This window comes from Bos taurus, chromosome 25 (genome assembly GCF_002263795.3).
Source record: "Bos taurus isolate L1 Dominette 01449 registration number 42190680 breed Hereford chromosome 25, ARS-UCD2.0, whole genome shotgun sequence".
Lineage (NCBI taxonomy): Eukaryota > Metazoa > Chordata > Mammalia > Artiodactyla > Bovidae > Bos > Bos taurus.
Window position 1 is genome coordinate 24,773,937 of NC_037352.1, and position 26,956 is coordinate 24,800,892.

Consider the following 26,956-nt stretch of genomic DNA (forward strand, 5'->3'; position numbering starts at 1 on the left):
TCTCAGGAGGGGTTAGGCTGAGAATGGGCCAAAATTAAGGGATTTGGGGGAAGGAGAGAATTTAACCAAAGTTTAGTTAACAAAGGTCAATCAAAAAAAACCTCACAACCTAAACAGTGAGAGTTATGTTTTGTTCAGACATTACTAAGGACTAGAGCCCACGATGGGACTTCCCAGGTGGCTAAGTGGCCAGCGTTTTCCCTGCCAATGCAGGAGAAAAAGGAGACATGGGTTCAATTCTTGGGTCTAGAAGACCCCCTGGAGGAGGAAATAACAACCCATTCCAGTATTCTTGCCTGAAAAATTCCACGGACAGAGGAGCCTGGTGGGTTGCAGTTCATAGTGGTCTCAAAGATTCGGACACGACTGAGCATGCATGCATAGCTCAGGATACAGCCTCTCAGATAGGAACTGTTCCAAAGTAGTGAGGGAGAAGCCAAGATATAGAGGAGATTTTGTAAAACAAACAAGCAACAACCAAAAACCCATGAAGTGGAACATCAAAAGATTGTTGCTAATTACAATACCAGATATCACAAGTTGACAATTTTTGAGCTTTTCTATGTTTGGGAAGATGCAAGAGTGTGAGCTCATTAAAATTTTCCTTGGGATATGCATCTTAACTATGGAGGGCCAGTATCCTGTTTTCTATATCCTGAATCCTCAAGGCTCACTGACAGGGGTGGCTCTAGTGGCCCATGGCTTGATGATGGGCAACATTTGTTGTTTACGGGCAACATTTTCATTTGTCCACAAGAAAATTTGGTTCAGATTGACTGCTGGAGACAAGTAGTTCAGTTAATCACTTATGAGGCAAAGAACAGGGATTCAGAGAGTCTGTGACCGGCCTTGTCATAGGTAAACAAGTAGGCATCCATGAGTTTTCCCCAGGCCATAGGGGGGAGGGTGGTTCTTTGCAGCAAGTGGTTTTCCAGAACGAAAAAAAGGGTAAGGGGACTTCCTTTCATCCTGTTTCCCAGGAGCATAGAGTACAATTGAACCCTATCATCACTCAACTGGGGATGATAATTAAAATAGCTATCTATGATTTTAATACTTTTAAAGTAACTTGGAAGCACTGAGTGCAGAGAAAAGGCTCAATAAATATCCATGACTCTCATGGTGAGGTCCATAAGGGCCAGGTAAGTTGATTCAGTGTGTTTTCTTAGGTGCTAGCACAGTTGCCAAAATCCACTGATCAGCTGAAGTGGCCTTCAGCAAGCTTCAGTATCCTGGACTATAAATGAGACATTTGTAGTCTATAGGACTATAGGACCATCTATAGGAGATAGATGGGCCCCAGACTGAGCAGCTGAAGTTTGTCCCAGTGGACAGATATTCCAAGATGAAGAGTTAGAGGAGATGAACCCCGCCCAGACAAAAGACAGAGACCACAGATTTGTCATCCTCAAAGTCAAGGAGATCGTCCCAACTATACATATGCACAGAAAGTTCCCTTGGAGGTCAAAAAAGGAGTGCTGTCATCCAACCCATAAGCCTCTACTGGAATCCATCTTGGCTAAGAGACACATGGGCATACAGGGAAAGACCATGAGAGTAACCACATAGGGACTCAGAGCCAGGCAAAGCAAGATGATTGGTCAAAGGGAATCCAGAGGAAATGCCTCATAGGAGTGACTCAAACTACCAAGAGGGCATGACTCTTTCACTGAGTCCACCCGTGTGTCTATTCCCAAGCATTCTTTACCCTCCTAATAAACACCGTACTTGCTTCACTACTCTCTATGTGGAAAAGCATTTCCATAGAGCTTACGAGCCAGGGCCTCGTCACTGGCCTCTGCCCTGGTGGTCTAGGGGCTAGATTTAGCACCCTCATTGTCAAGGCCTGACTTCAGTCTCTGGCCAGGGAACTGAAATTTTGCTTCAAGCTACTGCCAGGTCAAGGTCACTGAGATCAACATGATAACCTTGACTGCACAGCGTTGTGGAAAAAGCTGGTTTAAAACTTAACATGCAAAAAAACGAAGATCACGGCATCTGGTGCCATCATTTCATGGCAAATAGATGGGGAAACAATGGAAACAGTGACAGTCTTTATTTTCTTGGACTCCAAAATGACTGCAGATGGTGACTGCAGACATGAAATTAAAAGACATTTGTCCTTGGAAGAAAAGCTATGACAAATCTATACATTAGGTTTGTATAGGTGATTAAAAAGCAGAGACATTACTTTGCTAACAAAGTTCTGTCTAGTCAAAGCTATGGTTTTTCCAGTAGTCATATATGGATGTGAGAGTTGGACCATAAAGAAGGCCGAGCTCCAAAAAATTGATGCTTTCGAACTGTGGTGTTGGTAAAGACTCTTGAGAATCCCTTGGACTGCAAGAAGATCAAACCAGTCAATCCTGAAGGAGGACTTGCCTTGAAGCTCAGTCGGTAAAGAATCTGCCTGCAATACAGGAGACCTGGGTTTGATTCCTGGGTCAGGAAGATCCCTTGAAGAAGGAAATGGCAACCTACTTCAGTATTCTTGCCTGGAAAATCCCATGGACAGAGGAGCCTGGCAGGCTACAGTCCATGGAGTCCCAAGAGTCAGACACGACTTAGCAACTAAACCACCATCAATCCCAAAAGAAATCAATCCTGAATATTCATTGGAATGACTGATGCTGAGACTGAAGCTTCAATACTTTGGCCACCTGATGCAAAGAGCCGACTCACTGGAAAAGATTCTGATGCTGGGAAAGATTGAAGACAGGAGGAGAAGGGGACAGCAGAGGATGAGATGGCTGAATGGCATCACTAGATGGACATGAGTTTGAGCAAGCTCTGGGAGATGGTGAAGCATAGGGAAGCCTGGGGTGCTGCAGTCCATGGGGTCACAAAGAGTTGGACATGACTCAGCAACTGAACAACACAGGGTTGTGGAGACAATTATGTAATTTTGGGAAATCTAAGGGGCCCGGACAACGCCCGACACATCCCTGGTAACCAGTGACAAAGACTCTCCTCAACTTAACTCTAGTCAGACTCTTCTGAAGAGTCCTCTTTGTAACTAGACCATGCCCTTGGGCTCTGCTTTTAATCTGTTTAGTCTAGTTTCACCAAGAATTCTGATGGGTCATTTTAGCAAAAATCCCCGACCCTTCATATCTGATCACAATCCTTATCCTCTGCCCTTGATATCTTATCACCCTGGCCTGCCATCAGCAAAAATTCTGTGAACTTGGTGCAGTTAGAATTCCCCTTACCCATGATGCTTCCTCTTAGTAAGTTTCTGTCCACTGAGCCAGATCTTGCTCCTTGGTTATAAATCTCCACTTGTCCTTCCTCTGTTCAGAGCTTTACTCCATCTCTATGCTATCACAACATACCGCACCCCCACCCCACGCTCCACTGCAGCAGTCTTCCATGGATAAAATCTGGTTTTAGGGCTTCCCAGGTGGCTTAGTGGTAAAAAACTCACCTGCCAATGCAGAAGACCCAGGTTTGAACCCTGGGTCAGGAAGATCCCTTGGAGAAAGAAATGATAGCCCACTCCAGTATTCTTGCCTGGAAGATCCCATGGACAGAAAAGCTTCCCAGGCGCCATTCCATGGGGTTGCAAAGGGTTGGACATGACTTAGTGACTAAACAACACCTTCTTTAACAAATGTCACAAATAAAATTTTCTTTAACACCAGTAAATGAGTTTCCTTCCATTTCTACCCAGCCTCCAAAACCAGTATGAGCCAAACTCTTAGCATTCTGCTCAGTGCTTCAAATGCATCTGCTCAGCGCTTCCAACGGCCTGGTCCTTTAAGGTCATAGGGTGAATGATCAAAACCAGACGCCCTGGGGTGATGCCCACACCACCCAACATCAAGGCAGCAGTGGCAGAAGTGAAGGCTCTGACCCCCTGCATGCCACTCCACACTGACACCTTGGTCCTCTTCACTTCCACAGGCCATGGATGCAGCACTTGGGGGTGAACTTTGAAAAGTCAGCATCTGCGACTTTCCTGAAGTACAAATATTTGGCCACTTTATTTCACTGAACCTTGATTCTGCTGTTGTTCAGTTGGTCAGTAGTGCCCGACTCTTTGCAAGCCCATGAACTGCAGCACGCCAGGCTTCCCTGTCCTTCACCCTCTCCAGGAACTTGCTCAAACTCATGTCCATCCAGTCGGTGATGCCATCCAACCATCTCATCCTCTGTCATTCCCTCTTCCTCCTGCCTTAAATCTTTCCCAGCATCAGGGTCTTTTCTAATGAACCGGTTCTTCGCATCAGGTGGCCAAAGTACTGGAGCTTCGGCTTCAACATCAGTCCTTCTAATTAATATTGAGGATTGATTTCCTTTAGGATGGACTGGTTTACCTTGATTCATCTCTCTGTAAAAAGAGGACTGACTGATAAAATGTGGGTGAGAAACTGCTTTGTATACGAAGTTACCGTTACAGAAGTAATCGCACGTGTCCTCACGCCACAGAGGAGAAACCAAGGGAAAGGCCCAACAACCCTAGGCCATAGCTCCACCCTCCCGCCTCTAAAATGGGCGGGGCAGGGCCACGGCATCGATCACTCGGCGCTTCGCTAGGCATGCCTTGGTGGGCAATCGAGCTGCGAGTGATCGATACTCCGGCAAGCCTCTGACTACTCGAAGAGGGCTGGAGCGTTCGGTTTTCAAAGTACAAATTGTCGCCGTCCTCCGGCGAGTCGATACCGTCCAAATCTGAGCCAGGTAGGTGAGCAACTCGAGAGGAGTGGGCAGCTCTGCCTCCTTAGAAGCGGAGGCCGGACTAAGGGGGAGGACTGCGCAGGCGTCGGATGTAGATGGAAAGCGGGCAGGGACTGTCCCGCGCGTGCGCCTTGGAAAGCCCGGGGGCAGCCCTTCAAAGCCCGAAACTCAGCAGGGCCTTGGGGAGGGGAAAACCGGGGCGGCGCATGCGCTCTGAGAACGCAGTTTAGCCGATTGACTCTCCAGAGCCGCCGAGGAGAGGGCCTAGGTCCCGCGCGTGCGTAGTGCTCTCCTTATGACAGGTATTGCTTTTTGCGCTTGCGTACGACCAGGTTGTTGTGCGCTTGCGCGGTTTTTGGTGTCTGGTTGGTTCGTAGCTCAGGGCTTGTCTGATAGCTCAGCGGGTCAAGAATCCGCCTGCAATGCAGGAGACCGGGGTTCGATTCCTAGGTCGGGAAGATCCCCTGGAGAAGGGATAGGCTACCCACTCCAGTATTCTTGGGCTTCCCTGGTGGCTCAGCTGGTAAAGAATCCTCCAGCAATGGGGGAGACCTGGGTTCGATCCCTGAGTTGGGAAGATCCGTTGGAGGGGAAGGGAAAGGCACCCCACTCCAGTATTCTGGCCTGGAGAATTCCATGGATTGTAGAGTCCACAGGGTCGCAAAGAGTTGGACATGACTGAGCGGCTTTCACTGATGCGACTCGAAGGCCCCTACGCTTCGCAGTGGTTGTACCAGCAGGTGCATGCCGCCCATCTCTGCCTGGCCAGTTACCCTTTGTTGATCTAGAACTAGGAAGACTGAGCAGGCTTGAACCATCGGGCCCCGAATGCAGACCGAGGGAAATAAAGTCCCGGGAGAGGCTGGGAAGGGAAAAGGTGTGAAACTTCCCAGTGGAGGCATGGTGGGGATACATAGAGCCCGTCCAGCCCACCCTTCCTGGAGGACCCGATGGGGCCTGTGCATGTGGCCGCCTGGAGGAAGGGGGTGTCTGACTCAATAGGGGTTAACTCTGAGCATAGGTGTCGCATTATGCGCCCTCGGAATCCAGCAAAGATAAGTCCTGGTGCTTAGCAGGGTTAGAGCAAGTCAGGGCAGGTGTTCAGATCACACCAGCCGGCTCCAGCCCAAGCCTTTCTGCACTTTACAGAACTGAGCAGCCTGTTCCCAGAAAGCTTGATTGAAGCTGATATATTCCGAGAAGCACTTCAGAGCCTTAAAGATAATTTATGAGAATTCTGGGATGACTGCAGTGGCTTCCTTGAAGGCTTTATTTTAGAGCTGACAGGAACCCACTTGGGTTGTTGTCTAACAGCCAACCAGACACCACCTTCCAATGATGTACTCCATCTGGATGTGAATTCATGAAGCTCATGACCCGAGTTAGGCCGTTGGTTGTATACAGCCTGTACTTGGCTCCTTGGTGTTTTATGTGACCAGCAAGAAGCTGTTTTGAAGTTCACTTTAGAGTGGTCTGTACAGCCAAGACAAAAGTCACTTTGAGAGGCTATCTCATACAGTCTTTTTCTGACAACCCCCCCAGTACCACCCCTGCCTTTTCAAGATTATTTCATATGTCAGCAAACAGACCTTTATTGAAGAAGTCAAGACAGTACACTGAGAAGAGCAGTTCTATGCAGCCGGTACCGACCTTCCCATGAAAGCTGTCTTACATGGAGAGGCCAATGCAGACAGGTGGTGCTCTGGGAGGTCAGTTTACAAAGCTAGGACACAGGAACATTCTCTGGAAGGTTCGTTCATTTAATACAACCTTTTATAAAAGGCAATTCACCTCTACCCTCACCCCCTTTCAAAAAACAGCCGTCTGTAACCAACAAGACATCTTTTAAGGCCAATACCAGTTAATCCCAGGGAGACTGATTTTAAGGTGAATTTACAAGGCCACTCGGGCTTTTTCATATGGCAACATTCAGAAAACTAAGATCATGGCATCTGGTCACATCACTTCATGGCAAATAGATGGGGAAACAGTGGAAACAGTGACAGACTTTATTTTCTTGGGCTCCAAAATCACTGCTGATGGTGACTGCAGTCATTAAGTTAAAAGACACTTGCTCCTTGGAAGAAAAATTATGACCTAGACAGCTTATTAAAAAGCAGAGACATTACTTTGCCAACAAAGGTCCATCTAGTCAAAGCTATGGTGTTTCCAGTAGTCATGTATGGATGTGAGAGTTGGACTGTAAAGAAAGATAAGTGCCGAAGAATTGATGTTTTTGAACTGTGGTGTTGGAGAAGACTCTTGAGAGTCCCTTGGACAGCAAGGAGATTCAACCAGTCCATCCTAAAGGAAATCAGTCCTGAATATTCATTGGAAGGATTGATGCTGAAGCTGAAACTCCAATACTCTGGCCACCTGATGCGAAGAACTGACTATTTGAAAAGACCCTGATGCTGGGAAAGATTGAAAGCGGGAGGAAAAGGGGATGACAGAGAATGAGCTGGTTGGATGGCATCACGGACTCAGTGGACATTAGTTTAGGTAAACTCCAGGAGTTGGTGATGGACAGGGAGGCCTGGCATGCTGCAGTCCATGGGATTGCAAAGAGTCGGACATGACTGAGCGACTGAACTGAACTGAACTGAACGGATGATTTGGGGGACTGTGGGTCTCAATTTGCCTGGAATAATGCCAGTTTATGACTTGTCCCTGAAAGCTACTTCCAGTATTCAGCACTTCCAGTATTCGACTTGTGTAAGGTGAAATTCCTACATGCAGAAATGACAGTCCCAAGCAGTAAAGAACAGAGAAAATGATGAGAATAAACAATTTTGAAAGAGAAAAATAAATGTATATTTTACCAAGCTTAGGCTTATCAATAAAAGGCTTATATATATAGCATTCTGCTTCCCAGGTGAAGAATCCACCTGCCAGTGCAGGAGACATGGGAGCCTCAGGTTTGAACCCTGGGTTGGAAAGATCCCCTGGAGTAGGAAATGGCAACCCACTCCAGTATTCTTGCTTGGGACATTCCACGGACAGAGGAGCCTGGTAGGCTACAGTCCATGAGGTCACAAAAGAGTTGAACATGACTGAGCAACTCAGCACTGCCTGGCATCCTGGTTTGTATGGTAAATTCTGTGGTTAACTGACCTATAGCTGATGACCAGAGGCTGTTTGTGCAACATGCTTATCCCTTTTATGTGGAGCTCTTGGTCAGGTGTGGGGGGTGGGCAGGTGGGCAGTGTAAAGGCCAGTCCACAGTCCCACTCTGATTGTTCATACAATTTACCCTGATTCCCTCCTCTGGAAGGCCCCTTCATTTACTACAACCTTTTATTAAAAAGGAAATTCAGTGAGGAACTCTGGGAAGCAAATCAGCAAAGCCAGGCCATGAGGCTATTCGGGCTGATACCCTTCTCCAGAAAATTGCTTGGTAACAATTGTCAAGAAACCTTTCTGTCAGACCAATGGGGAATGCTGGAAGCCTGATTTGTAAAGCCTGGATGTGAGGCCTGAATGGGGGCTTCCCAGTGGTGCTACTGGTAAAGAACCTGCCTGCCAGTGCAGGAGATGTAAGAGATGCATGTATGATCCCTGGACTGGGAAGATTCCCTGGAGGAGGGCATGGCAACCCACTCCAGTATTCTTGCCTGGAGAATCCCATGGACAGAGGAGCCTGGTGGGCTACAGTTCACAGGGTTGCAAAGAGTCAGACACGACTGAAGTGACTTAGCACACATGCACCAAAGTGAGGCCATTCAGAAAAGCAGTGTCATGTAGCCTATTCCTGACCTTCACTGAAAGGCTGTATCAACTGGTCATGTGAAAGCTGCTGCTTACAGCCTCGTAAGGCCAGCTCCTCTGGATGACTGTTTCATACAGCCAGGGAGGGGCCTTTCTTCTCTAAGCCCATTTCAGATGGCTAACAGGAATCACAGAAGATAGATTTGTAAAGCTAAGACAAAGTCCAGGCCTCCTCTGGCCCTGACACAAGAGCCCAATATGTAAAGAAGCCAGTTTTTAAAGCAGATCATGAGACCACTTTGGAAGAGATTTATATAATAGAATGTGACTCCTCCCCTGAAGGCTGTTTGAAGTGGCAACTATTTAAAAAGCCAAATCAGGAAATGTTCTGGGAGGCCTGTGGGACCAAGTCGTGTATAAGACTACTCCCAGGAGGTGCTAGTGGTAAAGAACCCGCCTGCCAAGGCAAGAGATGGAAGAGACGGGAGTTCACTCCCTGCATCGGGAAGATCCCCATGAGGAGGGCATGGCAACCCACTCCAGTATTCATGCCTGGAGAATCCCATGGACAGAGGAGCCTGGCAGGCTATGGTCCGTGGGGTCGCAAAGAGTTGGACAGGATTGAAGTGACTTAACGCACACGTATGCACACACACAGATGGTGGTCAGCATGGCACCTCACTGTGGCTGCCACGTGGTGCCCTCGTAAGGCTCTCTGGGAGGCTAGTGTTTAAGGTCAATCATGAGACCTGCAGGGCCATTTCAGTGACTCATACAGAGGCAACCTATAAAACTATTTTGAAAACGAACTCAGCTATCCTGAAGCTCCCACCTCTGAAAGGCTGTGTCGTGCGGTGTCAGCATAAGATTCTGAAGGCCTGGTTGTAAGACATTTGCTGAGGAACTCTGGATCCAAAGTAAATTACTCTGGCTATTTAATGTGGCCAAGAGGAGGCTGTTTTGTACAGCCATCTTGGGGCCCTCCCTCTCAGAAGGGTGGCCCATGTGGCCATCCACCTGAGGCTCTCCCACAACCAGTTGGCAAAGCAGCCATTCTGCCACCTTTCGTTTGTATTTATGGAAACCAAATGCAAGACCACCTGGGGAAGCCATTTTGCAAAGCAGCACATGAGGGCACCTTGAAGGCTGGTTTTGTCAGGCCTGTGTGAGCTCTGCAAGGTACCTGGGGAGGCCGGTTTGCAAAGGTTAAAATTCTGCATCCCAGGGAACTAGTTTATAGGTCATTTGAAACCCTCTGGGAGGCTATTTAATAAGGCCACAAAAGACCAATTTACAGAGCTGGTACATAGGCCCAGTAGAAGCCGTTTTTCCATTAAGGCAAATAAGTGGTCTTCTGGGAGACCTTTTTATAGACCTTTGTGAGAAGCCAGAATATGAGGCCTCTGAGGTCTTTCCACACCCAAGATGAGATTTTTCAAATACGACTCAGGGAGCTCAAACCAGTGCTCTGCGACAACCTAGAGGGGTGGGATGAGGGGAGGGGGAGGGAGCAGGGGGGTTCAAGAGGGAGGGGACGTATGTATAGCTGTGGCTGATTCATGTTGCTGTATGGCAGTGAAAGGCGCTCAGTCCTGTCCGACTCTTTGCAACCCCATGGACTATACAGTCCATGGAATTCTCCAGGCCAGAATACTGGAGTGGGTAGCCTATCCATTCTCCAGGGGAACTTCCTGGAGAATCGAACCAGGGTCTCCTGCATAGCAGGTGGATTCTTTACCAACTGAGCTATCAGGGAAGCCCCCCTGTATGGCAGAAACTAACACAATATTGTAAAGCAATTATCCTTGAATCAAAAGCAAATAAAAAAATTTTAAATATGGAAGCAGAAAAGAAAGAAGAAAATTAAAATTACTCATGGTTTTGCCACTTGAAAAAAAATTGCTTTATAAGACTTATGTGAGACACTCAGGGAGATGAGCCCTGAGGCCACCCAGTTGGTGGGTCCACGTGCTCTTCTGTGTGTGGCTGGTGGATAAGACCACCAGCGCTGGAAAGCTGCACTGTGAAACTCTTCTAAGATTGCTATTAACGAGGCCAACGCAATTTGTTTAAGGATCTTCTAGGAGCTAGAGATAGGAATCATCCTGGCAGGCTTGGGCCAGGCCACTCAGGCTGTCCGAGTCCTGTCATGCAGTAAGCCAGCTGGGAAGGATAACCACTGTGAACCAAGGCTTGAAGTGGGATCCAGAGCTCCAAAAGCTGACACAGTCCTTATGCCTGAACACAAAGCGTGTTCTGGGTACACACTGCCACTTGCTATAAAGTTTAGGACAAATTGCTTATTTTCTCAAATCTCATTTCACTCACCTGTAAAACCTTACATTGTAGAATTGCGAGGGATATGTTAGATAATGTACACAAAGCAGGCAGCATTGGAGATTCCCTGGTGATCCAGAAGCTTGGACTTGGCGCTTTCACTGCAGGAGCGCGGGTTCAGTCTTAGCTGGGGAGCTAAGATCTGCAAGCTGCATGACGAGGCCCAAAAGACAGACAAACCATGGAGCATTGATGTGGTACAGAGGAAAAGGGCATGGAGGTTGACCAGAAGTTTTAAGTCCTGTCTCTGTGCCCTTGATTGACTGTGGTGTTTTGGTTGAGTCACTTCGTTTTTTCTCCTGGACTTTAGTTTCCTCATCAGCAAAATAGGAGGGTGGGGTTTCAGGGGAAATGACCACATATATCCCTGTTCACTTCCCAATATTGTGAGGAACAAAATTAGACGGGGATGCTAGGGAAACCATAATAGACTGCTCTTACTTTTGCACAGGACCAGGATGAGGTCCCTCAAAAACAGTAACAAGTGGGAAAGGTTCACCCTTCTCTTATGGGAAGTGATAGGATTTTCTCATCTGTAGAATGAGGATAATAATAATTCCTCAGAGTTTTCTTCAGAGTTAACCTAGGGAATTCCCCGGCGGCCCAGTGGTTAGGACTCCATGCTTCCATCACAGGGGCCATGGGTTCAATCCCTGGCCTGGGAACTAAGATCCCACATGCTCCATGGTGCGCCCAAAAAGAAAAATGGAATTAACCCAGATGTCTGGCTTCACCATGTGTTGGCTCGTGGTCTTGTGGCTCTGTTCCCTCATCTATAAGATCATGGATTGGGGGACTAGACTGAGGTTTGGGTTTTTTTTTTTTTATATTTATTTATGTTGGCTGTGCTAAGTTGTCCTTGCTGCGTGCAGGCTTTTCCTAGTTGCAGAGAGCAGGGGTTACTCTCTTGGGTTAATCCCAAGCAGCGCTTGGGATTCGCATTCAGGTGGCATCTCTTGTTGCAGAGTGTGGTTTCTAGAGCACAGGTTCATGGTTGTGGTGCACAGGCTTAGTTGCCCCGAGGCATAGGGGATCTTCACGGACCAGGGATTGAACTGGTGTCCCCTGCACTGGCAGGTGGATTCTTAACCACTGGACCACCAGGGAAGTCCTGCCTGAGTTTGAAATTTCTGCTCCACCTCTTAAACTAGCTGAATTGCTTTAGGAAGTCATTTAACTTCTCTGCTGCAGCTTCCTTATCTGTAAGATGGAGGTGATAATACTTTTCTCAGAGTTTCTGTAAGAACTGAGTATATATAAAGTACTTGGAGCGTTCCTGGCTTACAGTAAACACTTCATGTACGTTATCAGCTTTGTAGGGTCATCATTTAGGGGAGGGGATGAGGCAATTCATATAATACTCTTATGGATTCTACCTGCTGAATACCAAATATTCCTGAGCTGGTAGGAAGTGAGCTGGAATGGGGCCAGAAATAGGAATGGCTTGCCTGGCGCACCTTCAGGGGCCATATCTCTAGCATCCTTCATGCAAGTTTGCTTCTCTATCTACTGCTGACCTCTTCACACACATTAGGGCCGAAGGGAGCCATGTCTGTCTTCCTGTTCTCTCTGAGTTATAGATAGAGTCCCAAGGTGTCCAGGAAATCTGGTAGAAGTGTTTATTATCTTCTATTGTTCAGTCACTAAGTCGTGTCTGACTCTTTGTGACCCCATGGACTGCAGCACGCCAGGCCTCCCTGTCCCTCACCATCTCCTGGAGTTTGCCCCAAGTTCATGTCCATTGAGTTAGTGATGCCATCCAACCATCTCATCCTCTCCCGCTGTCTTCTCCTTTTGCCTTATTATCTATTACTGTGTAACAAATCACCATAAATTTAGTGGCTTAAAACAACACATGTTTCTTATCTCAATTTCTGCAGGTTGGGAGTCTGGGCATGGCTAGCTGGTTTTTTCCTGCATCAGGATCTCTCTCAAGACTCCAATTACGGTGTCAATGCTGAGCTCTTATCTGAAGGTTCAACTGAGCAAAGATCTAAGCACCTGTATGCATGCATGCTCAGTCACTCAGTCGGGTTCAACTCTGTGACCTAATGGACTATAGCCGGCCAGGCTCCTCTGTCCATAGACTTCTCCAGTCACAAGTACTGGAGTGGGTTACCATTTCCTACTTCACTAAGCACCTGTGGTTGTTGGGAAAATTCAGTTCCTGAAGGGCTGTTGGATTCCAGGAGGGCCCTCAGTTCCTAGTTTGCTGTTGTTCTAAGCCACCCTGCGTTCTTTGTCATATGGGCCCCTACAGCAGGGCCACTTGCTCATCAGTGCATGCAAACCAAGAAGGCAGTAGAGAGAGTCTGCCAGCAAAATGAATGTTCCAGTCTTATGGAACCTGGTCCCAGAAATGACATCTCATCTCTTAGGCCAAAAAGTTAATAGCTACACATGGCTCAGATGGTAAAGAATGTGCCTGCAATGCAAGAGACCTGGGTTCCATCCCCTGGTTGGGAAGATCCCCTGGAGAAGGGAACAGCTATCCACTCCAGTATTCTTCTTGGAGAATTCTATGGACAGAGGAGCCTGGCAGGCCACAGTCCATGGAGTCGCAAAGAGTCAGACATGACTGAGAGTCCAGCACACTTAACACACACCAGACCTACACAGCTGTTGGTCGGAGGCATGTATTAATAGTTTTCTATTGTTGATGTAACTAATTATCACAAACTTGGTGACTTAAAGCAATATTTAAGCAATTTATTAGCTTACAGTTCTGTAGGCCAAAAGTGCAACATGGAATCAAAATCAAGGTCTCAGGAGGGCTTCATCCTCTTCTGAAGGCTCTAGGGGAGAATCTGTTTCCTTGCCTTTTCCGCCTTTTAGAGACTGCCCATGTTCCCTGGCTTGGGACTCCCTTCCTCCGTCTTCAAAGCAACACTGCATCTCTCTGACAATTCTGTAATCACATTTCCCTCTGACCCTTACTTTAGCCAGGAAGGATCATGTCAAGGACTTCAGTGTTAGGTTGGGCCCAGCCAGATAACCCAGGATAATCCCTTATTCTTAGTCACATCTGCAAAGTTCCTTTTGCCATGTTAGGTAACATCCTCACAGGTTCTGGGGTTTAGGACGTGGACATCTTTGGGGGACATTATTCTGCCTACCACTCAAATTACAGGTCCTGCCCATATTCAAGAGAAGGGGGATTAGATGGGGGATTCATAATAGCAAGCAAGGATCCCTGGGCTCTCTTCTGCCAGAGGGTGACTGGCTTTCTTCTGTCACAAGAAGTGAAGCATCTGATGGGGCTTTATCACAGGCAAATCTTCATTCTTGCCTTCACCATCCATCTACCAGTGGCTCCTGAGTGTGAAGGGTTCTTTCATTATGAACCTCAGAAACCAACCCTGGCTGACATAAGCAACAGGAAATTTCTTGGAAGGCTGTTGGAGCCCATGGAATAGACAAAAAGCTGGAGAACTGTACTTGGAAAAGACAAGAACTAAAATGGTTCTGCATCCTAGGACTTGTAGACCATGATTGTGAGACCCTAGCAAGAGCAATCTGGTCCAGAAGCTGCCACTAGGAAGAATGAAATGTCAGCTGTCTCTGGTCTAGTTGATCTTCTTAAAGTTTACATTCAAAAGAGGCAACTCATTGACTAGCTTGGGTCCCATACCCACCCCTTGGCAACATCCCACCACACTGAACTCAGGGGGCATGATGGAATCTCTCAAAAGGAAATGGAGATGTGTTGTTAAGAAAGAGAAAAGATTTCAAGCCACCAAAACTCAACAAATGCCCGCTGTGTTCTCTGGCTCTCTTTCCTCTGCACCAGAAGGAAGTTACTGATCAGTCAGGGCAGGATAACTGTTACTGCAGGCATCAGCACTGTAGTGGCTAAACACAAGTTTATTTTTTGCTCACGAAGCATTCCAGCATGGACATTCCTAGTTAGGGGGCTGTCTTGCGGCTCTGCCATCCCCTGGGGCCTCAGAGTCCTTCCCTTCCAGTCAGTGGGTAGGGGTAGTGTGGAGGATCGTATAGGAAGTGTTTATGGACCAGGCCTGGACCCTTCCATGCCCCGTTCCATGCATTAGCTGGAACGTGGTGTCATGCTCACATCTAACTGCAAGTGAGACAGAGAAATGAGGTCTAACTGTGTGCCCAGGAAGAAGATGGAACGGACTGTGGCGAACTTTAAGCCAGAGTTTGTTTTTGTAAATCACGTTTCATTGGGACACACCATAGCCATTTGTGTACACGCTGTAAAGCTGCTTTCGTGCTACAGCAACAGAGCAGCAGCAGCAGTGACTGTATGGCCTGCAAAGCCTAAAATATTTGATATCTGCACAGGAAAAGTTTGTTGACCCCCAGCATACAGCAGTCTCTGCAAAAGCATGATGGTCCTTATTTCTTAGTTTCAAATGTGATAGGGATATGACAGCTGTTAGTATAACACCTACAACTTGTGTGCATGCTCAGTCGCGTCCAACTCTTCGCAACCCCATGGACTGTAGCCCGCCAGGCTTTTCTGTCCTTGGGATTTCCCAGGCAAGAATAGTGGAGTGGGGTGCCCTGCCTTCTCCAGGAGATCTTCTCAGCCCAGGAATCGAACCGGCATCCTTTGTGTCTCCTGTGTTGGCAGGCAGATTCTCTACCACTGAGCCACCTGGGAAGCCATCACCTACAACATAGTAATGCAAATAGATAACCGTAAGTTGTGAGCAGTAGACTATTCACCTATTAGTAATTATTCCTGGAGACTGGACTGCCATCTGTAGATAATGTCCAGGCTAAAATTACTAAAGGCATCAACTGTGATAAACCTTTTTGTATAGGATTTATGTATTTCCAGGTTTCTTCCTGAGACGGTTAAGGTATCATTCCTTCAGTAGTCTGAATTTAGTGCCTACTATGAGCCTGACTGCAAGAAACTCAAGGGCTGTTCAAACCCAAAACACTGTCAGGGAATCTTGGCTCACTTCACATAGGGAATCATTTAAGATGGGCCTTAAAGGTTGGATAGGAGTTTGCCAGAGAGAAGGGGTGTTGGAGGCATTCCAGACAAGGACAGTACATGTTCCTCTCTGAACAAACATGGGTCCAGTGACCACTGTGTGCCTAGTATTATGCCAGGCTCTGAAGATACACTGGTGACCCCAGACAGATGGGGACCCTGCCCTCACAGGAAAAGACCACTGCTGAAGAATCAATGCAGATAAGGTGTACATTACACGGGACAAGTAGGGAAGCCTTGGGAACCTGTAGGGGACCAGGTCTGGGTATGGTCTCTAGGTCTCTTTATCTAGGAAAATTCTTTATATATATTGGGTTGGCCAAAAAGTTCATTTGGGTTTTTGAAAAATCTCAGTGGTTGACATTCTGGCCACTGGATGTCATCACACACCTAGCTTTCTTCCCTCCAGCCTTATTTTTTGAAAATACAGAACCACGGGTGTATAGGCATAGAACGTGATGTTTTGCTGTAACTTAGTTTTCCCTGTGTGTGCATGCTAAGTCGCTTCAGTTGTGTCTGGCTCTTTGCAACCCTGCAACCCTGCCAGGTTCCTCTGTCCATGGGATTCTCCAGGGAAGAATACTGGAGTGAGTTGCCATGCCCTCCTCCAGGGGATCTTCCCAACCCAGGGATCAAACCCATGTCTCTGACATCTTCCGCCTTGGCAGGTGGGTTCTTTACCACTAGCGCCACCTGGGAAGCTATCTATATAGATATATAGATGGGCTTGTTTTATATATATATATATATTTATATATATGTATATATTTGTTCATATATATATATTTTTCCCTCTAGCACCTATCAGACTGAGCTGCCTGGCCCGATGGCGGGGCCCAGCACGCTCTGGGAGACCCTCCAGGCCCTCCTGCCCCACACGAAAGAGGAGCTGAAGCTGGAGCTGGGAGAGAAGGTGGAGGGCAGCGTGCTGATGCTGCTGCAGGAAGCCGCCGAGCTCTTCCTCGGGGGCCAGCGGCGCGAGTGTCTGCAGACCTGCGAGGTGCTCCTGGACTACTCGTGGGAGAAGCTCAATACGGGGCCCTGGCAGCACGTGGACAAGGACTGGCGGCGGGTGTACGCCTTCGGCTGCCTCCTGAAGGCCGTGTGTCTATGCGAGCCGCCCGGGGACGCCGCCTCCGTGGCTGCCGCCCTGAAAGCCTGCGACATGGGCCTGCTGATGGGGGCGGCCATCCTCGGAGACATCCTCCTCAAAGTCGCCGCCGTCCTCCAGAAGTACCTGCTGTCCGGAAAGAGGCCTGCCCCCGGCCCGAGCCAGGAGCCGCCCGGCACAAAGGCATGGGGGGGTCGGGGCAGCCAGTGACCACGCCCAACAAAATCCATCAGCCCTATTTTCCTAGAAGTCACGGGTCAGCTCTCCCCTGGGGGGAAACCCCCTGGCGTGCTGACCCCTGTTGAAAAATGGCATCTGCATAAGTTTGGAAACAGAGCAACCTCTTTCCTTAATTTTTTTTTTTTTCCAGCTTGTGCAAAAGCCGTGCCCCTTGGGGAGAGAGGGAGGGTGGGAGCTTTGTGGTTCCTGAGAAAAAGGACTCAGAGGGTTGGTGTGGCCGAGCCCTATATCCAACAGGAGCCTGTCTCGTTCAACTTCTTTCTGGCCCCTTGGTGGAAGTGTCACACACTTTTCTGGCTGCCTCTGTCTCTGTGTGGCCGAGTTTGGATGAGATGCTACAACTTGTGTGACTGATTGGTCCTGCCCTTTAGATACTTGCCTATGTCCTCGTGGGCTTCCCTGGTGACTCAGTGGTAAAGAATCTGCCTGCAATGTGGGAGACCTGGGTTAGATCCCTGGGTTGGGAAGATTCCCTGGAGAAGGGAATGGCAACCCATTCCAGTATTCTTCCCTGGAGAATCCCATGGACAGAGGAGTCTGGCGGGCTTTAGTCCATGGGGTTGCAAAGAGTCTGACACGACTGAGTAATTAACACTTATGTCCTCGCTGGTGTTTAAGGGCACGTGCCAGAGAATACCCCACAGATCCTCAGGGTTGTGGCCAATGGCTCAGTCATGTCCAGCTGTTTGCAACCCCATGGACTGCAGCACGCCAGGCTTCCCTGTCCTTCACCATCTCCCGGAGTTTGCTCAAACTCATGTCCATTGAGTTGGTTGATGCCATCAAACCATCTCATCCTCTGTCGCCCCCTTCTCCTCCTGCCTTCAGTCTTTCCCAGCATCAGGGTCTTTTCCAATGAGTCAGCTCTTCCCATCAAGTGGACAGAGTATTGGAGCGTCAGCTTCAGCGTCAGTCCTTCCAATGAATATTCAGTGTTGATATCCTTTAGGATTAACTGGTTTGATCTCCGTGTGGTCTGGGGAACTCTTAGGAGTCTTCTCCAGCTCCACAGTAATACTGATAATAAAGGTTAACTGTTGCTATCGTTCCTAAGCACACCTCCACTCTCCTAGCATTGATGCAAATTCCTGGTGAAATGCCTCAAATTCTGACCTTTCTGTGGTTGTCTCCATCTTGCTTTTCTGAACAGAAAGCGAGGAATGACCACGTGCCAATTCCAGACGTGACGACAGAAAGAACAGTGCCCCGGCTTCACTGTCCATCCCTCCAGTATTTCAAGAAGCATTTTTTGGTTCCAGGGAGGCCTGTGATTTTGGAAGGTGTGGCCAACCACTGGCCGTGCATGAAGAAGTGGAGGTGGGTGTCTGCCGAGGGCTGCAGGGTTCTTCTTCCCAACTTAGCATCCCCAAAGACTCCCAAATTCCTCCTTCCATGACCCCCCAAGAGAACACAGCCTCATAGACGCTTAACTGCCGGTTAAGTGGGACAGACTGCTGAGGGGTTAAACCTACATGGAAGGCACAGTCCTCTGAAGCAGTGCCAGAGATTATAAGGTCCTTACCAGCTGCAGTCTGCTTGCCCTAAGCAGTTTTTCATGACTGCATCATGGCAGTCCAGTGTTAACTGTATTATGCCATTTTGCAGGATCTCAGGAATTCTGTGAACTTTCTCAGGGGTCCCCGAGGCTTGAAAGTAGAAATAAGAACCCAAGACAGCCCCACCCCCTCTCCGCGGGCTCTTGGGTTTGCTGTCTCCTCATGGCTGCTTTGAGTCCCTCCCCAGGTTCATGGTGGAGGCGTCAGATCAGGCAGCTGGATGGTGGCCTTGAAACGAGGAGGCGTGTCTCAGGCAGGTGACGGAGCCAGCCTGAGTCTTGGCGGTGGCTTTGTGGGAGTTATTGTTTTCCCTGACGGGATGGGCACTGTCGTCACCTACGTTTTATAGACGAGGAACAAGGGCTCAGAGAGGTGAAGAAACTTGCCATGGGCCCCCTGGTGGGTGACAGGCAGGGCTGGACATGGCACCTGGCCACCAGAGCTGAGGACTCACCAGGCACCTCACCACCCTGTACTGTCCACCACTGGCCCAAATAAGGTCTCTCTGCTTGTGACAAGGCATGCGAGAGAGAAGTTAGGAGGCTAGGCCAGCTGGAAAATAGAGCTGCCCAGCAAGAACCAGATTCATCAGTTTTATCTGCAAACAGCTACCCAGTGCCAGGCGGGCAAGTGACCTCAGCTCTTCGCACCTGCATCTCCTCTGCAGTGAAGTGGGGTCTCCCTCCACCTTGTGAGCTTTTGTGCCAATGAAAGGAGCCCAGCGTGAAGCACGTTTAGCAGGGCGCCCAGCAGGTCTTAGCATAACGATGGCAATGCTGACCCCTGTCTTCCAAATAGTCTGGAGTACATCCAGGAAGTCGCTGGCTGCCGCACCGTCCCCGTGGAGGTCGGGTCCAGGTACACGGACGAGGAGTGGTCCCAGACGCTCATGACGGTCAACGAGTTCATCAGCAAGTACATCAGGGAAGAGGTGTGTCGTTCAACTGCACCCCACTAATACTCCGGAGGCAGGCAACGCATTACATGTGTGGGCAGAATAACTTCCATATGTCACCAGGGGAGGTTTTGGAGGAGTCAAGAAATCATACTTGAATGGCCTGTGGTCAGTAGGCTGGCCAAATCAAGGAAGGCAGGATGTATGGGTCCCCATTTCAGGTCCTTTTGTTTTTTGGAGGGTTTTGTTTATTTTTGAGTTACAATTCAGTGCTTTTTGGTATATTTACAAGATGGTGCAACCATCACTGATTTGTAATTCCAGAACATTCTCATCACCCTAAAGAAACCGCATGCTCATGAGCAGTCACTTCCCGTATCTCCTCCCCACCTATCCCCAGGCAACCATGAATCTGCTTTCTGTTTCTGTGGATTTGCCAATTCTGGATATTTCACATAGTTGGAATCATACAACACGTGACCTTCTGTGTCTGGCTTCCTTCATTTAGCATAATGTTTTCCAGGATCTCTGTCATAGCACATACCTTTTTATGGCCAAATACTATCCCTTTGATGGATAGACCACATCTTGTTTATCCGTTCCTCAGTGGATGGCCATTTGGGTTGTGTCCACTTTTCAGCTGGTATGAAAAATGCTATGAACATTCACACGCACGTTTGTGCGTGGACGTGTGAGTCCACTTTTAGGTCTGTATGCGGAGTGGGATTGCTGGATCAGGTGGCCACGCTGTGTGTAACCTTTTGAGGAACTGCCAGATTGTCTTCCATTTTGTCGTTTCTTAACAGTGAGGACCTTGGGTTGTCTTCCTCTTCCTGATACCTGTTGGCCGCTCTGGCCACTCTTGGGGTCAGTGGCGCCCAGCATGGCATCTAACCTGCCCCCATCTGACCCTTGCAGAAGCCCTCAGGCATATTCAGAGAATCCCTCAGCATCCAGGAGCCCGGTTTGAAAAGCACTGATCTTTTCTTTCGTCTGCTCGGCAGAATTTTTCACAAAATGATCATCTCCTGTGTGGTCAGAGATGTGGGAAAGTGGGCACTCCCATTAACAGCTGGCGAGGGTATAAATGCTGTAGTGTTGGGAAAACAGCCTGGCAGAAGCTGTTAAGATCTAAAATGTGTGTAATGCGTGTGCTCCTCGAGCGCACTGTTCTACTTTTGAAGGCATGTACACAGAAGGACCAGAGCATTCGGCTGTTCGGGCTTTCCAAGTGGCGCTAGTGGTAAAGAACCGCCTGCCAATGCAGGAGACATAAGAGACACGGGTTGGAAAGATCCCCTGGAGAAGGGCATGGCACCCCACTCCAGTATTCTTGCCTCAAGAATCCCATGGACAGAGGAGCCTGGCAGGCTACAGCCCATGGGGTGGCAAAGAGCCGGACACAACTGAAGCGACTCAGCACGCACACACTCGTGCATTCAACTGTTTACTGAAACACCATGGTAGAACCACGTGAATGTCTACCAGGTGGGGGATGGTTGAATGGATGATGATGCATCCTGTCTATAAAGCATGCATCCATCAAAAGAATGAGCCACATATGCAAGTATCCACTTAAAGAGATAGTCACAATGTGTCATTAAATTGAAAAGCAGACTTCAAAGTAATGCATATTGTATGATTCCATTTTTATTTTTAAAAAATCCTTATGTGTGCGCAGCCCCTTCACATTTCATGGAAAGTGAGCCCCGGGGCCCCGGGTGACTTACTCAGGTCCACCTCTGTAGCACAGGCAGTGCCAGATCCTAAGTGCCCCCATCAGCCCATTCCTGCTGGCTGGCGAGGGATGACATTGGCCCTGGGGTCAGAGGAGGGGGACTAAGTGGGTTGAAGAGGAGGGCTCTTGGGTGGTTGCCACGGGCCGGATGCTGAGAGCCAGCTGAACTGGCAGCTCCAGGGGCCTCTCTCTCACAACTAACAGGGCTTTCTGTGTCCCCTCTGGTTTTTCTCCCATGGAGCAGCCGAAGGACATCGGGTACCTTGCTCAGCACCAGCTCTTCGACCAGGTAAGTCAGACCACGCCCCTCCATCCTTCACCCGCTCACCTTCTCCCACCTCCCTTCTGGGGCACCAGCCCCGGGGGCAGGAAAGGGGTAGTAGCCTCAGTTGCTTCCTCCTGGTCCTGCCCCTGCTCTGAGCAGGGGGCACTCACCTGGTGCCCTTCTCACCAGCAGGCAGCAGGGGGCAGGCCAGGCCCCGGGACTGGGCAAGGGATGAGGAGACCACCTCTGGGTGGCCCCCAGGGGATGAGTCGGAAGCCCGAGTGTGGTCAGAACTGGTTCTGAGAGCCAGGTGAGGGTGGCAGGCTCCAACCTGACCCAGAACAAGTGAGTTCCTGCTGATCTTGACCCCTAGCCCCAGCTGGGACTCTGCCAGCCTCTGGGAGCTGCAGGTCCAAAGGGGGGAGGCGGTGATGGGGCCAGGTGAGCTATGGTCTCTTGCCCAGGCCTCCCCATGTAAGGACTCATGGGTCCTTTCCCCGTCCTCTCTTGCTAAATGAGGGAAAGGGGGATTTGAGTTGATCAGGCCTCTGCTGTGTGGTCTCAAGAGACTGGCCTGTCCCATCCCCTGGCCTCCATCGTATCAGGGCTCAGCTCTCAGCTTGGCTCCCTGTCCTGGAGCAGCTAATTGCCATTTGACTAGAATACAAGGAAGCACATTGAGGAGAAGAAGGCAAAGACATGATTATTTTTAAGATGGACAAAGGCTTTGAAGCCGTTTTTGTCTTAGGCCCCCAGAGGTTTGTTTTCTCCTCTGTTGTTCCAACTACCATGGGGACAGTCTGAGCAACCAGAGCCCTGGGGCCGCCATGCAGCACAGAAGGGACGCCCGGCTGGCTTCTGCACGGCTTCTGGGGCCTTCTCCACCAAGCTCAAGGTCTCCCACCCAAAACCTTTTGCCCCAAAACCTCTTACTGACTTTCCTCCCAGTGACCCCATGTTTCAGAATATTTTGTGCTAGGCCTGCCTTCAAGTCTAGCCCCACCTGGAACAGTTTCTCCTCTTAGGGTCTCTGAATCCTTGGCCTGTGCCTCCTATTACATCATCTGGCCAACCAGTCACCTCTCAGGAATCCCGATGATGTCACCAGGGACCAGTCAGCTTCCCAGCATCCCACACGGCCGGGGTCTGGTGTAATCCCAGCCAGAAACTGTGTGGTGACAGTGAGCCTGGCAGGGGAGAAGCAGGTGCTTCCCAGAGGCCTTGGGGATCCTGCATGTAGCTTGAGGACCACCACCCACCCCCCCCCCCCCGCCCCCGCCACCCACCCACAGGACAAGGCACCTCAGGTCATGAACTTCTCCGTCAGCGCAAAGCAGTGAACACAGCAGCTTTTTTACATGCAAAACAGCCCAAGCTCCCCGCAGGGAGAGCATTCCAGCCTTCCCTAGTGATGTGTGCACTAAAGGAATGGCCAATCCGCCTGCAGGTGTCCCTTCAGACCTGGAGAGCTCACTCTGAAGATCCCTGATTAAACTAGCAGAGTGGGTCCCCTTTGCAACATTTTGGGGACCAAACTTGATTCTATGTTTAATTTCCCAGAGTCCCTGAGCACTTGCCAGCATAGCAGGCAGTCTTGTCAGTTGGGGTTCAGCAGGGCTACGGTAGATTGGCCTCGTTTGGAAAGAACCAGAGTCTCAGAGGAAACCACTCACACTGGCTGAAACCACTTCCTGACCAGACCTGTAGAAGGCAGCTCCGGCCCCTCCCTCTGGGCGCTGGATTCCTCACCAGCCCTGGCCACGGAGCCCCAGCTGCATTCAGTCTGGTCGGAAAGTAGGGTGGGTGTGGGGGATAGGAAGACACGAGGGGGCTACACAAGGGTACTTGCTGTTTTAAAGTAGAGTCCCCAAATTATGATTATTCAACTTCATGGTGTACCAAAGTGATAGGCATCAGTAGAAACTGTACTTTGGATTTTGAATTGTGTTCTCTTCCTGGACTTAGTGGTATGTTTACCATACTGTGTGATGCTGGGCTGGGTCTCCCAGTCCCTCAAGGCAGTCCATCACACAGTCACACCGGTAAGCAACAGATACACTTCCAGCCACTCTGGACCTGGATGACATTCTGGTTTTCACTTTCAGTACGGTATCCAATACATTGGGTGATATCAGTCAACACTCCATTATAAAATAGACTTTGCCTTTGATGCTTTTGCCCAGCTGTAGGCTAACGGAAGTGTTCTGAGCACGTTTAAGCCAGGCTAGGCGCAGGTATGATGTTCTGTTCTCAGCTTCTGATATTTTCAAACTACCATGGGCTTATTGGGACGCAACCCCACCATAAGCCGAGGGAGACTCTTATCTCATTAGAGATGTTCACTGATGATGCTGGGGCCGGTGAGCCCACCCACCTGCTCGTGCAGCCTTGCCTGCCTGCCCCCCACCTCCCCCGGAGCCCCAGCGTCAGTCCTCCTGGAGGACACCCCCATCCCAGGACACCTCCACACAAAGGCACAGCACAAGCTCACTTCCAACTGGTCAAGGTCTGCACGGCTTTAAGATGTCCACACATGATCACTTGAGGCCACCCGCAGCCTGGCATGGGGCTGCCCACTTCACCACACCCTCAGCACCACTGGGTGTTATCACTTCTTCTGTCTTTGCTCATTTGATTAGTAGGAAATGATGACAGTATTTAATTTGTATTTCTTTGCTGATGGGACTGAAAGCCTTTTTATGTATGATCTTTGTCCTTTGCTTATTTGTGTAACTTTACCTATTGGGATCCCTATTATTTTATATGAATGCTCTACGTTAACCATCATTTACCACAGTTCAGATGTTTTCCATTTTATTGGAATACACTTATTTTATATTAATACACTTACTTTCATTTACCTTAAATGTACTGATTGTGATTGCTTTACCATCAGTAAATTTTGGGAAAACCTTCCTCTCCAGAGATTTGATAAATAAATACTTAGTCCCATCTTTTTTTCTTTGACTTTCTAAAATGTGATAGCTTTAGAAAATGGTAAGCTGGTTTATTTTTAAGACAAAGTAGTGGTGTCAGGTTTTTTAAAAAAGGAAATAAAGATAAAATGCATGTGACATGGAAAGAAATCTGAAAATTATAACCCTTCCCTAGTAATTATATATTTACTTTTTAAAACTGATTTTTTAATTCCTATGCAGTAAAATGTGGCTAGCGTCATATTACACAAGATGACGGTATTGGCCTTCTGGTTAAGAGGCGGTTGACATCTAGGCTGCTGAGTCGCACAGGCCTGGCCTTAACCCACGTCATCTGCTTTGTCAGATCCCAGAGCTGAAGCAGGACATCAGCATCCCCGATTACTGCTGCCTGGGCGACGGGGAGGAAGAGGAGATCACCATCAACGCCTGGTTTGGTCCACAAGGCACCGTCTCCCCACTCCACCAGGATCCCCAGCAGAACTTCCTAGCCCAGGTTGGAGCTGCTCAGAACCTCGGCCTTCCCCCTCCTCCTGGCCCAGCCACACATTTTCCATGTTTAAACACCACGGAGATGAACCACAGACGGGGGCGTGGACCAAAGTGAAACCAGAGACAAGGCACTGGGCCTCAGGGAGGCGAGGGGCTGCTTCCAGACTCCTGCATCATCTGGGATCCCATCAGACGCCTCACGCAGGCAGAGCAGGGCCGGGGTGCCATCTCAGCACGGGGCAAGTGCCCCCACGGCTGCCGCCCGCCTGCTGTCCATCAGAGCTGGGCTGGCTTCTGCCAGAACCCTCTCCAAATACAGGGAAGCTGCTCAGCCACTGGGCGGTTTTCCTGGGACGCAGACAGGGGAGCCTGCGTGTGTTATAAGGGGAGGGGCCTGGCGGGGGGACATCTGTTATAAAACCTTCCGTCATAGGCAGAGAGGTTTGACAAGCCAGAGTGTTCTTCCAGCCCAGGGCCCATTCCCCGGGCGCGGCAGAGAGGCTGGGAGCCAGACCACCTGGTATGAAGACAGCTGTCCCCTCTTAGCTTTGCGAACGTGGGCAGCTCGGCCTCTCTGTGCCTCCACATCCTCACCTGTAAAACGGGGCGAGGGGATGATAAACCACCTTGGTCATGGCGAGGATTAGCTAACATAAAGCACTTAAACAGCAGTGGCCACACCCAAGTGCGTACTGACTGTTCAGGACAGTAGCAAAGGCACGCGACCTAACACGAATGCTGGGAGTGGGGCAGCCTGGGCGGGGAGGGCGTGCGCGGGGACAGCGGGCACCTGCTCATGGAGGGGGTCTCTTCCCTGCAGGTGATGGGCAGGAAGTACATCCGGCTGTACTCCCCGCAGGAGTCGGAGGCGCTGTACCCCCATGACACACACCTTCTTCACAACACGAGCCAGGTGGGCCTGGGGGACCCGGTGGGACCCCCACCCTGTCTCTTGAAACCAGACGGGTGACTCCCTTTGCTTTCTCAGGTCGACGTGGAGAATCCTGACCTGGAGAAGTTCCCCAGGTTTGCTGAGGCCCCCTTCCTGTCCTGCGTCCTGTCCCCGGGCGAGGTCCTCTTCATCCCGGTGAAGCATTGGCATTACGTGCGGGCCCTGGACCTGAGCTTCTCCGTCAGCTTCTGGTGGTCGTAGCCGAGAGCAGGGGGCCGGGCACGCAGAACGTGCTCGTGGTCACACACATCCTTCACACTGTGCCTGGCCCAGGGACCAGCTGCCTGAGGACACCTTCGTCAGAGACACGCAGGCCCAGGGGTGGCCCGGCCACTGTGGGTGGCGGAGGCAGGCAGGCAGGCCCCCAGGAGGACAGTCCAGGTCCACAACGCATGGACGCTCCTGGGCTCCGAGGTGGGCTGCCTGGATTCAGGCCCGGCCCCATCGCTGAACTGCTGTGTGGTTTGGGGCAGGCAGCTCCGCTGTGTGCGTCTCCATCTGGAACACAGGGCAGCGCTGGCCCTCGCCACAGAGGACTCCAGGGATGGGGCATGGTGCGGGCTCTGGAGCACGGTGGCCGTGGCCCAGTCACAGGGGCGGGGACCCAGCTCAGGCCTCTGCTGGGTGGTGGGGAGTCTGGGGTGGTTTCTCTCTTTGTTACCCAAGTGTAACCTGCCTTCAGAGATGTGCTCACCCCCACTCGCTTGGTGGATTTTCCACTCTGCACCCTCCCACCAACTGGTTTCCAGTCAAGAAAGAGAACGTCTGGTAGGCTCCCCTCCTGTGCCTTGCTGTCTCCATTACCCAGGGGTCACTACTCTCCAAAGAGGGTTTTAGGTCAGGAGAGACGGAGGCTTCAGACTTCACATAAACACATTTGTTTCGTTTGTATAAAACATTGGTTTTGAGTTTTGACCAGGTGAGGATGCTGGGGGCAGGGGTATCACAGACCTGCAGGAAGAGCTGCGGAGGAAGCCCGGGGCCAGGCCTCCACCCACCAGGCCTCCTTCCCTCCCCCCACGCACGTCTGCTGGTCTGGCCTTGGTTTCCATCTTTCCTCTCTTGCAGGTGGGT

The 26,956-nt window shown here is 49.9% G+C and overlaps 1 protein-coding gene across 2 annotated transcripts; it reads left to right on the forward strand.

Moving 5' to 3' along the window:
- Positions 1–4,590: 4,590 nt before the first annotated feature.
- KDM8 (lysine demethylase 8) lies at positions 4,591–26,664 on the forward strand. Of its 2 annotated transcripts, none has more exon segments than NM_001075339.1 (8): positions 4,591–4,683; positions 16,496–16,991; positions 18,199–18,365; positions 19,403–19,535; positions 21,482–21,526; positions 24,785–24,934; positions 25,751–25,843; positions 25,919–26,664. In NM_001075339.1, coding segments are annotated over 7 exon segments (1,221 nt in total). In that variant the 5' UTR covers positions 4,591–4,683; positions 16,496–16,523; the 3' UTR covers positions 26,084–26,664.
- The last annotated feature ends 292 nt before the right edge of the window (positions 26,665–26,956 follow it).

Bases quoted from the DNA above. Each gene is read 5' to 3' on its own strand.
- KDM8 (XM_024984744.2), top strand. From the start codon at position 16,524: ATGGCGGGGCCCAGCACGCTCTGGGAGACCCTCCAGGCCCTCCTGCCC. The intron at 18,366-19,402 runs GTGGGTGTCTGC...TCTTCCAAATAG, and splicing joins CCGTGCATGAAGAAGTGGAG to TCTGGAGTACATCCAGGAAG. The intron at 19,536-21,481 runs GTGTGTCGTTCA...CCCATGGAGCAG, and splicing joins GCAAGTACATCAGGGAAGAG to CCGAAGGACATCGGGTACCT.